We start from the raw sequence: 16,642 nt of genomic DNA, 5'->3' as shown, positions 1-16,642 counted from the left end.
TTAAAGCAAACTAAAATGTTATATCAGTCATATGACCCTTGTATGTGAAGTGTTTGACAAAATTCTTTGCGCCTTCAATCAGAATTTTTAAGGTCAGATTTGAGCAGAGTCATTACAGTTGTATCAGACCTCTGATCTTGCCATCCTATGGGAATTGATTTCATTATTTGTATGAGATTATTATCAGAGTGATCAGTATTTCTATTTCCTAGCTATAGATAGATATAGGAGGTCGAGTTCAAGAAGTCAACACAGTAGTAGAGGGAAGAGAATAGAGTTAGATGCTTTGGTGGAAAGTGTCGAGAAATTAAGATTGCATCAACAGCGACTTGCAGAGAGATTGTCGGATCCGGCTACAGTTGATAGGGCAGCGAGATATTTTACTTCTTCTTTTAGTAGGTTGACATCGGGTTCGCAGGGGAGAAGACTTGAGTTTTCTCCATCCGCTGATTGTGATGCTGATGTACCATTATCTAGTTCAACACCTGCTATTACCATCCACAGTGCTGATGATAGTTTTGTTGCACTAGACTCAGTGGATGTTTCTGTGCCACTAGAGGATAGTAGTGTTGAGCATCACCGGGTTGAGGCTCCCAGAGCAGTTATTGTGGGTTCTACAGAGGCAGTTGATGCTGTAGTCATCTCTGATCATTCAAATTCTTCTTCAGAGGGAATTGTCATTGGGGATGTGTATGTCAGCTTTAGTAGCGTGGCTCCAGTTTAGGAGGCAATTGCTTCCTCAAATAGGCCTGAGGCCTCTATGGAGTCTCCTAGTGGTGTACTTGGTGATCAAAGTATTACAGAGGGGACACTTGATTTCAGTTTGGGCTCCAGCATTGTTGGTGTACAAGTTGACAATGAGTCATGTGTACAGCGATTCGTGTCTGCAGTTGAGATTCTTGCAAGTGATGTGAGAGTTGTTCATATGGACACATCTAAGGACACTTTTGAGGATGTTGTGAGTTGCATTGGTGACAATGCCCCCTGTATGACATTGAGTGATGACTGCGAGGAGAGTTCGAGCTTTAATAGTTTTGATATTTATGATAGCAATCGCAGTATGGGTTCGGTACAGGAGACAGTGTTATATTCCTGTGCTGAGGATGTGAGCATGGAGATTTCTAGTGATGACACTCAGGATGGGAGTGTTATAGATGTTTTGTCTAATGACACTCCATGCTACAGTATAGCTTATCCATAGGTCGACGTCAAGCTGTGTACATGGTCAAAGTCGATAGAGCAGATGTAGTTAGAGGATATATACACTAGCATTCCAGATTCATCCATTGCTGTAAGTGAGGATGATGAGTGCTGTAGTGTATTTGGATTTTTATTTCTAACTTTGGGCATAGATTTAGCATCAACAGTTGGTGGAGATGGGTTCCTTGATTCAGTGTTGCCAGAACCCATAGATGAGGATGAGGTAGAGTCTGAGTGGCGGAGTTTGTTTCAGCCAAGGCTACCTTGTCAGTTGAGGGAGTTACTTTGTCAGTGACCCCTGATGATATTTGTCAAGATCTGGACTCTCAGTTAGTTGCAGAGGACGAAGGAGCTGGAGATTGTGATGATGAGATATTTTCAGCAGCAGCTTCTTCAGAGTTAGATGAGTCCAATGCTTGTGTTCAGAGTGTGGAGGTGTACTCAGATGTAAGTACACTAACCGTTGGTGATCTTGAGGAGAGTTCGTTTGATTCAGCTTTCTCTCAGTGTGGAGAGTGTATTCGAGACAGTTCATAGGAGGCCCTTAGTGCAGAGTCGCCATGTGACCAAACAGTTGAGAGTTGGCGAGAGAGATATCACTACTGCTCTTGAGCATTTTGATACCACTCGTCAGTTGTTGGCCGTTACTGGTTGGGGTGCTTCTATGACAGATGAGTCCAACGGTGGTTACCTTTCTTTGGCAGAGGTTCATGCCTTGCATGAAGCTGTCAAGGTCTTGAGACAGGATTACTTACAGTTGATAGCCAACCATGATCACCTGATTGAGTGGGGGAGTGCAGCCTATGAGGCACTCTTGGATCGTGAGGAGGAGGTGAGTGAGCTTACCCAGGAGCTCATAGTGACTATTGAGGCTTTGGAGGACACAGCGAGATCTACAAGAGTCGCAGTTTTAGTTAGAGGAGGTGACCATGGAGTTGGAGCATTTGCAGTCTACACCAACCCCAGACCCAGTTCATTTGTATATTGAGGTGGTTGGTGGTGAGTACACTCCTGCAGCTGTTACTAAGGAACATGTTGTTGGGGCTGACACACATGTTCAGGATTTGGGAGTACCTGGTCCTAATGAGCTTGGGATACCAGTGGAGTCAAGTCTCCAAATTGATTCTTCTCACAAAGATGACAGTGCGGTACAGTCGATCGTGCCACCTTTACAAATGGATCAGTTGTGGTATGTGGAGGAGTATGTTGATGCTTCCTCATACAATTTTTACTGCACTGAACCGTTCATGGAGTATTTGTTGGATAGTGCAGGTGTTCGTCTGGACTCGCATAAAGTGTCAGAAGGTGTTCTCATCCGAGGTACTAGTGCTATTTGTAGATTGGTTGGGGAGATTATAGTGATCTTTTCTACTATGCTACCTCACAGGGATTTTGAGGTGGGGTTTGTTGAGCGGATTGCACAGGGTCCTATCCAGCCTATAGCCACTCAGAGTCAGAGATTGGAGCCATCTGTTGATTCCCAGTTTAGTGATGGTGAGCCAGTAGCGGAGTTTCGAGGTTCCTACTGGAATTATACGGTGGGGTATGCTCATCATTTTTCTTTTGACCCAGAGATAGAAGATTTGATTTCACGCAAGTGTAGATCAGCTCCTGTTTCTTACCATCCATTATGGGATGGATTGGCACCACCTTTTGCAGATGGAATTGGTAGTTGCAAGTTATACAGCCTGCAGTATCGACACACCATAGATAGTTTATCAGAGATTGGATTTGGTGGCAGTGACTTAGGTACCTATGGTTGTTATCATATCCACAGTGCAATTGGGTGCGAGTGTCAGTTAGACAGGGACTTGAGTTTTGACAGAGTCGATGTTTCAGTTGGCTTGAGTTCCACAGAGTGGTTTCTTCTTTCGACATCTACAGTTGGTCTTCAGATGATTTTGTTAGTGATGTCAGTTGTTTGGGTGTTGAGTGCAATTTCTCAGTTACTGATTTCTGTACTGTTGATGCTGATGATTTCTTCACAGGAGCTATTTGGTGATGATTGGAACATTACACAGGTCTTCACTTGGGATCTAGGTGGAGGAGAATGGTACTTGTTGCTGAGATTGCTTGGGGACAAGCAATTTCATGAGGGGCGGACTGTAATGTCCTCGTTTTGCAAGTAATTTGATTTAATTAATTAAGTTGTCCAAAAAAATGAATATTTTATGAGGATGACTAATTAATTATTTTAATTAAATAAATAAGTGGTATTAAGTTAATTATTTATAAAGTTATCAAATAAATAAATATTAAAAGGTAACTTTATATTTAATTAATTTAATAAAGTGACTTAAATAAAATAATATATCATAAAGTCACTTAATAAAAATAAAAATAATTTCTGGAAGCTTTTAGATTTTGGGCCAACCTCTTGAGGAAAAAGTATAAATAGACATCATGGGCCTCATTCTCATTATCGAAGAATTGATGATTGTTTAATGTGATTATTTGGTGGAGAAGCCAGCTAGGGTTTCAGCCATTGATGGATCTTTGGGGACAAAAACCCTCATTGGTTACACAATTTTGAAATTGTGAGATACCAATTGAATTATTGCTAATTGTGGGCTTTACTTTAGAAGTCCAATCTTGTGCTTCACGGTGGAGATTATTTGAGTACAATAGTTGATGTATTATTGTACTTGTAACAGCTGATGTATTGTTGCATTTGATGAAGAAGTTACTTCAGCAGCTGATGTATTGCTCAGATTGATTATGTTATTGAGCAGGATTATTAAAAACCTTCATAATCTGCTGTCATCGAGGTTGATCAGCCTATGTGAGTCTCATGTTTTTGCTCATGCCTTTTGATTGAGGAGGCCAATCATTCTGGGTATTGTTTCATTCAATTCCTATCGTCGAGACAATCGTTTTAGGGGCAAATTGGAAGGCGTTTGGTGCTGCAATCAATTATCTTAACTTTTTCCAGGCAAGAACAGGGGCAGCAGCTTGAGTATTTCGATTTGAGCTTGGAAGGTGCCTATCACGTTGGATTTTTATTGTTTCTTCATCAACAACATTGGGCGTCATCATTACCAGGTTCTTCTTGCATTCACTAAGTAGTTTGCATTGTCATCATAGGCATTTTAATTGCTGCTATAAGTGAATACTCAGAAAATCAAATTTGGCACTATTGTCAAACAATTGTAAGCCAAGAGTCTTGACCAATTCATAGCATCATTGTAGTAGACATTTTATTGCAAAGGAGGAGATATAAGTTGTTGGACAACTACTATTGTAATTGAATATGTTATTGCCATTCATGATCAACTTATTAGTTTGCATGTCAATTGTTTGTCAAAATGTCAGTTGGTTGTAGGTTTTCTTTTTTGACATAAATAATGTTATAATTATGCATACCAAATGTTTGTTAAAATACCACTTGGCTGTAAGTGCATAAATGTCATCTTAGGTTGCATCCAAAGTGTTTGTCATAATTACTAGTTGTTGTAGCTGCATATTGCAAGTAGTTTCAGTCACATATATGCATTGAATATTGTCAAAATAAGTTGCATATTCATATTAGATCATTGTTTAGTCAATTTAGAGTCATTTGTAAACATTCTCATTGATGCTAATTGAATAAAAGAGTTATTAAAGCAAACTGAAATGTTATATCAGTCATATGACCCTTGTATGTTAAGTGTTTGACGAAATTCTTTGAGCCTTCAATGAGCATTTTTAAGGTCAGATTTGAGTAGGGTCATTACAGATTGTGTGGGGATACTTACGAGTCTATAGTTGGGAGTTTAAGCCCTTCGCTATGCTTCTCTTATCTTCTGAATGCTAAGGCTTGCACAACTCAAGGATAAGATCTGCATGCAAGATAACTACATTTCAGGTAGTTTACTTTTATATTTTCCACAATTTAAATTATGTATCGTAGATGGTTATTATCTAAGTTACCGATACCGGTTCTCGATGCTGATGTAGCTGTAGGGTGCTGATGCGCAAATGCGATAATTTTTTTTTTGGGAGGGGGATTTTGGATGTGTTTAGGTGAGTCCAATATATATACCTATGTTCCCCCGAGTTTCTTGTATGGATGGTGGGGGATGGTAGGACGGGTTTCTGGGACGGCAAATTTTTTTGGCGATTTTGGAGGACGGGGGGATGGCAAACAATGTCAACTATATATATAGGGAAATTTTTTAATATACATTGAAATTTGCAAATATACATGTCATTCACATGAAACTAAGCACAAAGCATGTCATTTAAACATTATAGAACCATAACATGTAACATTTGAATGCCATCTAGGAAATAATATCCGATTTCAATACTCAATTGTCAAAATGCATATCAATATCAGTGAACAATATTATAATGATAAACATGATAAATCTGAAAATCTAAATCCAAATATGCCTAAAGTTATACACCCAAAGGCTAGAGGGCTGCCATAAAGTAATAAGTAGCAATGTATCATAATCACGTTCACGTCAACATAAAAAACATAACATAGAAAAATGAAGCAGACTGTTGCTCCTATTATGCCTCTACCGCATTTGGGGGTGGGACCCACCTCAACGACCTAGTAAAGAGCCTTAAAATTATTTTTTAATATTCACTTTTTACTTTTTTTGCATAAAAAATAATAAATTTTTTTTTTTTAAAATTAAAATTTTAAATTTAAAAAAAAACGTTTGGGGATGGCTGGTCGTACCTAGTACGGTTGGGGGACGTCTAGGCATCCTCTTTTCGTAGAGGACAGCTAGCCATCCCCCTTTTATTCCCAATCATCCCCGAGTTTTGAGGACGTCCCCTGGTAATTTGTCTTTTTTGGGGACGAATGGGGGACATCCCATACCTGTCCCCCCATCCCCGGGATGTTCCCATTTCCAAAACTCCTATTCGTAGGCCAGGCACATGTCCCCGAAGAACGTAGATATATACTATGATTTATGTATGTAAAGAAATGCAAAAAATATTTCATAGCATGATTCTTCACCATTGATAGTTCAAATTGAACTAAGTAGAGAGCCCAGCTGCAAACAAAAGAATGAGCAATGAATGACCTCTTTTAGGGTTGTTTTAGGGTTTAGGAGAAAAAAGGAACAAAAATAGAATTATAAAAATCAATTACACATGCAAACACACTTGGAGAACTCGATTTTGGAGAGAACAAGTCCATTCTAACTTCTTCTTCTTCCAAATTTCACTCATTGCTCTCCAAGTGTGAGGATTTGATTTTACTTGCATTTCTTTGCTTGTTTTGCTAAATTGTTGCATTCTTTGGCTCTTTATTATCCATTTGTTCAAATGCAGCCCTAGTTTTCTCGCCTCAAGTTATTAAATAAGTTTGGAATCTTCATTTTGTTGCAAATGCAAAGCTCTTTCAACTTCAAAAATGAAATTGGATGCAAAATGAAGTTTTGGAGCTTATCAAATTTGAGTAAAGCAAGAGTATGTCTTTCTTTTTGCGTTTAGTTTTTGTACATACTTCATTATTTACTTCAGCTGTTTTTTGGAGAAAAGTTGAAGATTTTCCCCCAAGAATGCAAGTGCATTTCCATGTTTTCATCTTCCATGTTCAATCCATTTTTCCAATGACATCCAAACTCCATATTCCTACCTATGCAATTGCATTATACAAACCCAATTGCATATTCACATCAAGTAAAAATGAAAAAAATTTACCACATGTAATTACATCTTATAAACCAGATTTTGGTGAAAGTTTACACTTTTAAATACCACAATTCTCATTTTGTGCACATCCATATGCCTCCAACTAGCATTCTTGGCCATTCAAAACAAAAGCCCCACTTTGCCTACATGTAATCCATCATCCTAAACCCGATTTTGGTCATTTTTGCCCAAAATACAAAATCTCATTCATTTTCAGCTTCCAAATGTGTTCAATAAGTATCTAATCCATACTTCGAACACCTATCTTTCCTAGATCTGGCATTGCCACGCAAATACAAAGCCCTTCATGGATTCAATCCATTGAAAAATGTTTTCCCTCTTCAAAATACTCATGTTGCAGTGAACTCTTCCAAGTCAAGATATGTCAAAATTTCTTCAAAGAATAGAGACATCCTAGCGAGAAGACATACTTTGATTCTCAAGAAGCAATTATTCATGTGGTCTCCACTTCCCAATGCAGCCTTGGAACCTGAGTTTTTGTGGGAATGCACCAAGCATTTGGATCCAAAATTAAAAATTAAAATTAAAAGAAATTAGTTAAAGATGTTAATGGAAAAGTTGTTCTAAGTTTACATCCGGACATCATTGAGAAGGTCTTCTAAGTGTCGGAAAATTCAAAATGTACAAATCTGACAAAGAATTCACAACGATTATGAAATGAGGAAAAGCTTGATTACATCAAGTTTTCAAATGACAACAGGCAATGCATCAAAGAGAGTTAGAGGCTATCAAAAGATGCAGCACTACGGTTATCAAGGTGAATCTAGTGGCATGAAATACAAGAACTCTCGATCCTGTGATCATAGATGATTACATCATCAAGTACAAGGCTTTTGTCGACAATCTATAAGATTGATTCATTCAAAATCAACAATTTCAACATTTTCAACAAGTGTATTTTCAGCTTTGTAGTTGCAGAAGATATAATTCGATTGAATGTAATCCAATTACATGAACCTTCAATCATGTAATCCAATGAATCTTCTTTCCTCTTTTGACTTAGTCAAGGTGGTTGAGTTCCCCCCACCTTTTTCTCCACTTTTCTCTCACTCCTTTTTCTTATATAAAAGAGTGACCCCTCTATTAAAATATTATAATGTTTCTTTAATGGTCAACTTAGTTAGTCTTTAGTTAATTAGGTAGTTTGTATTTTCATCTTTTAGTTCACAACTATTTCTTTTAGAAACATCATCTTTGTAAATCTATATAAGAATCTTTCATCTCCTTTGTTTAATACAACTACAACAACATCAATTTACCATAATATGGTATCAGAGGAGGTCGATGAGATTTCATACAATTTGGCAGACTTTTTAACGAAAATTTGAGCCTCTTTTGATCTGGATTTTTCTCTAGAAATTTTCTTTTCGATTTTTAGAAATTAAAATCGCTAGAGATATTTTATGGAACTTTTATGGTTCATCTTCGAAGATTTTAGCTAAAAATCACAAGCCTGGTTGAGAGTTTTGATCATGCAATTTCTTGGTTTCAACAAGAGTACCTGATTTTCAAAGGTTGCATGTGAGTTGCATGTTCTTGCATGTTGCTTAAATGTGCATTTTGTTACTTGTATGTACTTGCATGCCCTTGCATGTGTTGTTTTACCATGCGAACTCTCATGTATTGTCACATGAAGGTTTCTCTGATGGGTTTTCATAAATTTTTTCCCTTAAAAAAATTCTTATGGGTTTCATAAATTTTTCCCTTAAAAAAATTCTTATGGGTTTTCATAACTTTTTCCCTTAAAAAATATTTTATGAGTTTCTACAATTTTTTGTTAATAAATTTCTAATACTGTGATTTGCAAAGTTGTATGGGATTCCTTTGTGGGTTTATAATTTTTCCTCAAAAATCATCTGGTGGGTTTATAAGTTTTCCCTCAAAATTATCTGATGGATTTATGATTTTTCCTCAAAAATTATCTGTTGGGTTTTACCATTTTTCCTCAAAAACAATTATTTGTACTATCTAGTTTTGATTGATTTTTCAGCTCAAAAATCGTGTCTATTTTTATTTATTTTTCTCTTAAAACATCATGGTTTTTTGCAACTTGTTTTGGGGCATCATGCTCATCTGCAGAGTTTGGAAGATTTGTTAATGTTTCCTCAAAATCACACTATTAGGTGTCTGTCTTTGTCTCCATCAAAGAACAACTCTATTATCCAACATCAGGTTGGATATTTTATGATGATTTTTGGTCAAATATTTTGCTAATTATGGGAGGGTTAGTAGCAAACTCGTCTTAGTGGCACGCTCTTGTCTCTTGTTGCAAAGCATTCTAAAGAAAGCGACTCCCTTCTCTGTTCTTTTAACGACAAGTTTTGGCTTTTTGGTCATTTACATTTTGTAGATCCAGCGAGGGTCTTGGCGGTAGCAAAATGATTTGAAGAATTTGTGACCAAAAGACAACAGATAGACAATGACCATTAAGAGAGGGTATTAGAATATTATAATGTTCCTTTATTGGTCATCTTAGTTAGTCTTTAGTGTATTAGGTAGTTTCTATTTTGTCTTTAGTTTACGATTGTTTCTTTTAGAAACATCGTCTTTGTAAATCTATATAAGGAGCTCTCATCTCCTTTGTTTAATACAACTACTACAACATCGATTTACCATAATACCCCCATTGTAAAAATCATCTTTCATTATATGCAAGAGGGCTTTGAAAAACTTGTGCAAGCATAACAGTGATTGTGTAGTGCTAATTTGAAAGAAAAGTGTATAGAAAGAAGTATTTGAATTCTAAGTTGTGACTAGAAACAATTGTAATAGAACAAATTGGAAGTTGTGACTGTGATTTGTTTCTATTATTTTTTGTTCATGTTATTATGGTGTGTTTAAATAGAGCATAGTAAATCTAAGAACCAATAAGCGTCGAAGCTGTGACTGGGAGCAATTGTTGTCATATATAGACTAGAAGCTTGACTATAGCTTATAAAACTATCTCAAATTCATGCAAATAGTTAGAAATTCTCTACTTTTGGAAGTCTGTGTGCCCCCAATGATAGAGATTTTTCTTATAGAATAGATTAAACTAGACGTAGATCTAAGTCAGTAAACTCTCAATCAGCCTGTGAATTGGTGTTTGGCATTGGTATCATTGTTTTCAGCTTTTAGATAGAAGTGTAGTGTAAGAGGTCCAACTTGCCCATTACCTGCTCCGCAAGTAAGTGGATTCTTTCATGAAAGAAAGAGGAAAGAATATTAGTAACACCCTATAACACATCTTTTTACTTCTTGCTTACCTTGAGTGGATCCAAGGAATGGTGAGAAGGGCGAGCCTTCCCTTAAAAGTAAGAGAGACTCTGTCTCACATGTTGTGACTGGTCTACCTATTTTGCGAACAAATTTGTATAAATTGTTAGTTGCAAAATATCCACCCAACACCTATTGCACGACAATGGTGCCTTTCAAGTTTCCTAGAAAGAATGATGTGTGGCATGGTAGCCTATAGTTTAGCAAAGGTGTGCTCAACCATGATGAGCCTATAGTTATTGGGAATTGAGGTCGGCCTGGCCATGTGGGTCAGATGGTTAATGTGTTGAGACCAAGAGGGAGGAAAACAATGCACCACCTTGTTAAAGACCATAGTGAAGAAGGAACCCAAGATCGAGATTCCCAACTTGAAGAGTCCCACTTGGAACCCTTCCACATCAGTTGCTCTACTACTACTAATGGATCTAACAAACATGTAGATGTTGATGAAGGTGAGGAGATGGCAAAGAGAGGGGTAAGGTGGAGAGGGGTTGGCCTGAGATGACACAAAGGGTGGAGGTATGTGAAACTAGCACGCTGTGATCAAGCATGGAGGGAGTGGGGGAATGGCGGTGGAAAAGGGTATGTTAGAAAAGCTTGTGGGACTGCAAGAGAGACACGCAAAGGATCTGCACTACATCAAGAAAAATAAGTGCTTCTTGTGGCAGAGCAAGCAACAATAGGAGAGCCTCAGCAGAGCGAATGAAGGGGGAGCGAACCGAGCAATGAAAGGAGTTATAGTCCTTGTCGAACAACCAATTCAAATGGGCAAGATCTCAAACACAAGGGGCTGCAGGAAAAGAGGAGGTGTAATAGGGGAAGGAGAGGATGGCGGACTCCTATATTGTGATAGCAAGGTGGTCGAACATGGTGGAGGCACAGCTAGTCTCAATGAAGGGATACTAGGGCAGGAGCCGCCTGAGGTGGCAGGTGAAAAGGTTGAGGTTACCATCACTAAAGGAGAAAAGAGTCTGAGTAGGGTGTGGCTACAAGAGGGCGACAAAGAGGGGTGGGGAGGAGAGGGAGGGGGGAGGTGTTGATGGTGAGGCTAAGAGTGGAGTGGTCAGTCAAGGGAAGGCGGGAGATGGTAAAGCAGAAAATGGAGGGGATTAACGAGGCGCAAGTAAGGGCATAGTCCACCACACTCACACCACCACAATGGGTACAAGATGTGAAGGAGACGGAGCCAAGGAAGCAAGAGAGTTCGTTCAAGATCACCAAGTCAGAAGAATCACACAGCTATAGTAAATGACAACCGTGTCTTGTAAGGGGACCCACTGCCATTGAACAAGTGCTATAGATGAGCGTTGTAGAGGAAAAGATGGAGAAATATAGGGAACCCTTAACCACCTTTGTCTTATTCAAAGATTTTATTTGACTTATTCAAAGTTACAAGGCCTAAAACACTTGCAAACTGATTATACATGGCTACTATATAGGTGCATGTTCCCTAGTATCTACAACTTCTTCACATTCTACATGTAAATTGTCATGAAAACTACACCTATCCATTAAAGCGTAAAAAAATGATAAGTGTCCATGACACTTAGGAGTTAGCTTCAAAGGGTGTCCATAAAAGTATCGAATTTGCAGAGAGACTCATGTACAACTGCAAGGTCTGGTGAACTTGTGTGTTGAGCGATGCCATTTGTCTAACAAACTATACTTGCACTTTGGAAAGGGCTTTATTGTACTCCCCACTGTTCTTAAGAAAACAACTCAGCAGAACTTTGTAGCTTGTTAGTTTATCAATTGTGCTTAAATCAAATCTATCTGCCTCAAGCTCTAGGTGAATAACTTTCACAAACTCTGTCATAACAACCTCTTCTACAACTAGTTTGCCATTTTCAGCTATCACTTTGCATGTCAGTTTTTGAAAACCATCACCAGTCATGTGTTCCGGTTTATTACACAGGTCCACAACTGCCTTTACCACTATCACTAACCCTTGGATGACCTACTCTTTGATATCCAAAAAGGAAATGACTTTGTACTCACATAGTACTTCAAGATCAACCTCCAAATGCTCAAACCTTTGTCCAACACCTTCAATTGTTGGTTGAATGATGTAAGGAGTTCATTCAAACTAGTGACAGCTTCTCTGGCATGCATCAGCACCCTGAATTCATTCTGAATCAGTTGCGCACCCTGTGATGGCCTTAGCCTTGTGCTCAACCTGCTCAGTGTACCTACTTGACTTTTCTAGGACAATTGACAAGATGGGATCAACTCGTTGTGAAGATTTGTTCCTCTTCTCAATCATTTTTAGTAAGCGTGCATTCTCCTCCTTCAGCTGATTTTTTCTCTCCCATAATTTATCATTCCATTTGGATGGTAAAGCTACTGTGTCATGCACATCCTGCTAACAACCCAACTGTATCTTCTTACCAAGTTCAACTTTTGTGAACTTGTAATTGAAGGCTTGAAGTTTTTTTGTTAGTTTATCAACCAAGGGCTCAACAACCGCAGCATATTTGATCTCATACTCATCTACTGTGACTCTGGAAACTGTTTTTGCTTTCTTATTCTCGGGAGTCTTTGCCTTGTTAAGCTGTTTGAAATCAAATTCCTTAGGAGCTTCTTACTTCTTCCTCTTTTGAGTGATGGTACTAAGCCATGGAGGTAAAGAGAAAGAAGAGGCCTGGGATGCAGAAGTAGTAGCCATAGTAGTCACTGATTCTACCTGTGCCACCACTATAGTGCCTATGGCTGGAATCTTAGTCTAAATTGATACTCATGTCAGATTACTTCGTGAAGCCTCAACCATGAAGTGTTCAAACTATGCAACTGAGGTGTTAAGGAGTGTCATGGGCACATCAATCAGACAAGGAAAGGTAGAGCATGCATCAAATTCAGTCTCTAAGTTGCCATAGTGATCCTCTGAAGTGTATGCTCGAATAGCTGAAGAGATAGGCATGGCAGATGGAATCACAGGAGGGTCCACTAGAGGGACATGCACCATGGAGAAGGAAGCTATGTCCGTATCCAGCGGAGACAGGAAAATTGTCTAACACCGGTGCAGACTCTGGAAGTGCAGATATCACAAATGTATCCATGGTGCAAGGCACCTTAGGAATAGGTTCCTCATGCAACGCATCTTCATCAGATACAACTTGTAACCTCTCAAATTTTGTGATGACTATCTCAGAATCTTTGATGGTAGCCCTACCTCCCTTGATAGTGAGCTTTGGAATGGTTGTGATCTCTGACGTAGAAGCCACATCCTTCAAATTCCCTCTCAGCCCAATCGGTTCAGCGGGATCAAAGCCAAACGCAGAAAAAATTATATTAAAGTCAACTAGAGACCATTATAGATCAATGATAACGATACAGTAAAAGTACAGCTAGCGTAAAATAGCCCTAAGGAGTTCTGCACACAAATGAATTTAAAAGAAAAAGTAAAATGGGCGTTAACCCACAAAAGGAAATTGCTAAACTGATGACTATAAGAGTGCAACTTATTGACAAGGGCCAGAATCGCAAGGAAGATATTAACCGAAGGGAACAAATGTATTAAGCTTATAATTGCAGACCAATCTTTCCAGCTAGAAATAAGAAAAAATCATAAAATGAACTTCCATGTTTTGGCAGGGTGTGAAGAATAATATAGATATTAATAGGAATAAAAATATTTTAGCGAGATGAAAAACATAGTATTTTGTAGGAACAAAAAATATTTCAACAAGCCTGATTAAAAATTTCATGAATTCATGAAGAAACATGATGAATATTGCTTTCTTTTTCAGCATATATAATCGTTGCGAATTATGTTAAAATTTGGCCAGTTGGGAAAAAACAGCTCTCCCGGTACTAATGAAGTCTCGGATACATTTGAACTCACTGCCCAAAACATGACAGGTATCTGTAAATCCCAAAAGCAAAACTTCTAGTCCCAAGAGCAAATGAAACTTAACAGAGATGAATACCCAAAATTACAACTAGATTTTCATTTTAACTTGGGTAGTACGAGTACACCTACCTTGGCAGTGCTGAGAGATTCCCCTTGTTCAACGTCCATGGTTGAGAGTAATAATAGAAGTGAGCAAAATTAACTCCAGGAACTCATATGAAACAGAATACAAACAGAAAAAGAAAATGTCTTTACCTGTGACCTTGTTTTCATCCAATGCGGGAAAATCCATACTTCAAATCGCAATGTTTACTGCGGTTGTGTGTCTTTCGGCTTGGATAGGAATGTACGTCTTCGCCTTGTAAAAATCTCAGGCTCTGTTTTGACTGTAACATAGAACAAACTTATCAGCATCATTCGAAGCTTAACACCGTGGTAGTCGCAATGGTGTTCTCGGATTTTGCAACCAAATAAATATATATTTTACGAGTGCCAGTGCCTATCGATCAAATATCAAATACCATGACTGCATCCCTCACCGTACATCTGCACCTGCAGCATTCGTCGGTATTATAGAACAAATTATTTTCAATTTGTAGCGAGTATGAAAGCTTCCGTGTTTGATTGTATAGAACCATGAACGTGTCTGTTGGTCGTGGCTATACAGCCACGAAAATGCACTCCCTTTACATTGTTTTTTCTAACTTTTCAAAAAAAATTCTAAGTCCTCTCCTTCGTAAGAAAGTGCATTTTCGTGGCTGTATAGACGTTGCCGTGTCTGTTGTGGGGTGACGGTCTTATTTGCACCTTACGATAGGCTAATTTTTTATAATAAATATCATAAATGTGACATCAAACTTGTTAGGTGTTAGAAGGCCTTATTTGCACTTTTGGATCATTGTTGGAAATTTAAAATTATTTTTATAAATGTTATAAAGGTGATAATTAGTAGTAGCATGCTTTTGTACATGCGACATGCACAAAAAATAGAAAATACTAAAATTAATATTTATTATCTAATAAGGAGAAAAAAAAAAAAAATTTATATATATGTGTGTGTGTTAAAAAATAAAATATTTATAATCTATCATGAGAAACTTGGTACACCAATGAAAAAATTACAAAGCTATAATAATTTTGTTATAAATATTGATTTGGAATGAAAAACAAATTATAGAGTATATGGAAATATCATTTGTAAGAGTTAAAATAGAGTGAGATAAAAATGGGTAGAAAATAATTAATAGAAAATCAATTTTAAAAATTAAAAGTTAAATAAAAAAGAAACATGAGTTAAAAATGGAGATACAACTAATCAATTTTCTAAATAAATAGAGGAAAAATAAGACTTAAAGTGAAAATAAATTAAAATTCATATATTAAATAAAATGTTATGCGAATAAATTAAATTATAAATAATTTCTAATTAACAAAAAATAATATTTTAAATAAAATTTTAAATAAAAAATCAATTACAATTAATTAAGTTAAATAAATAAATTTAAAAATAAGAGTTAATAGTATAAATAATAACTAATTAAACTAAATAAATAGAAATAATTAAATAATGTATGACATATCTTATTATTTTATAGTTATAATTTTTAAGTTAAATAAATAAGAAAAAATAATAGTTAAGTGTACTTAATAGCTAATTAAATTAAATAAATAGAAAATTCAAAAGTTAAAAGTGGAGATAAATTGGTCGGAAAATAATTAACCGCAAGGGCTAATTAAATTAAATAAATAGAAAATTCAAAAGTTAAAAGTGGAGATAAATTGGTCGAAAAATAATTAACCGCAAGGGCTGACAATTTTTCAAAGACACTGGAAAGAAGGATGAAGTGAGAGATACGATTTTAATATATTAAAGATGATCATCATAAAATATGTTTCAAGTTTTAATATAAATACATAATTTTATTTTATAAGAATTAGAATTTTTAATTAAAATAAAATTTGACATATTTTATTATTATTAAAAAAAAGTTAAAAACAAGAAGAGATAGAACAAAACAAATTTAAATGTTTTAATGTTGTATAAAATCATGAATGTTTTTGTTGTGGGATGATGCTTATTTGCACTTTAAGATAGGCTATTTTTCTATCAAATTTATAAATGTGACAATGTCTTATTTGTACTTTTGAATCATTGTTAGAAATTTAAAATCAATTAGATCTAGGATAATTTATTTATTTTTGATAAGTGATAATATTTATTAATTAATGAAAAAGAGTTTACATTTGCATACAAAAAAAAGTTTGAATGTCATGATCAAACTTTTCTATCTATACTAAGTAGCAACATCTACCCTACTACTCCATTGACCATTAGCACCCACAACCCCTACTTATGCACACAGATAGAATAGCCCTACTAGGAAAAATGGGCTGGCAAAACAACACCAATCTAATGCATGAAGCTACACTTTGTGTCCCCACCACTTCAACATCTCCTCCCTAGTCTTGTTCTCCATTACTCCTCCCTTCAGCTCTGCCTTGCTCTATTTGCATCCCAACACCAATAGTGAAACCACCCTTGGAATCTCCCCTAGCTCGTGTTCCCCTATATTGCCTATTGTGTGCTTTTTCTTCTTTCTCCTTTCCTTTGGCAACCTATGTTGATTTGACTCCCACTGCTCCATGATAAACAACAATTCCATCCAAGTCATCATCGCC

General features: G+C 36.8%; 1 protein-coding gene across 1 annotated transcript in view; it reads right to left on the bottom strand.

The window, feature by feature from the left end:
- The window catches only part of LOC149574911 (potassium transporter 8-like), a 128,750-nt gene extending 114,341 nt beyond the window's left edge, over positions 1 to 14,409 (bottom strand). The window contains exon 1 of the mRNA XM_089814766.1: positions 14,219 to 14,409. Coding sequence (XP_089670892.1) covers positions 14,219 to 14,236 — 18 coding nt within the window. The 5' untranslated portion in view covers positions 14,237 to 14,409. The remainder of the gene's footprint in view (positions 1 to 14,218) is intronic.
- Positions 14,410 to 16,642: the final 2,233 nt, after the last annotated feature.

The sequence above is a fragment of the Cupressus sempervirens genome, chromosome 2 (assembly GCF_028749045.1).
Source record: "Cupressus sempervirens isolate cs-2001-9-10 chromosome 2, ASM2874904v1, whole genome shotgun sequence".
Lineage (NCBI taxonomy): Eukaryota > Viridiplantae > Streptophyta > Pinopsida > Cupressales > Cupressaceae > Cupressus > Cupressus sempervirens.
Note: the sequence above shows the minus strand (reverse complement) of the source record. Positions and strands in the feature narration are given on the sequence as shown.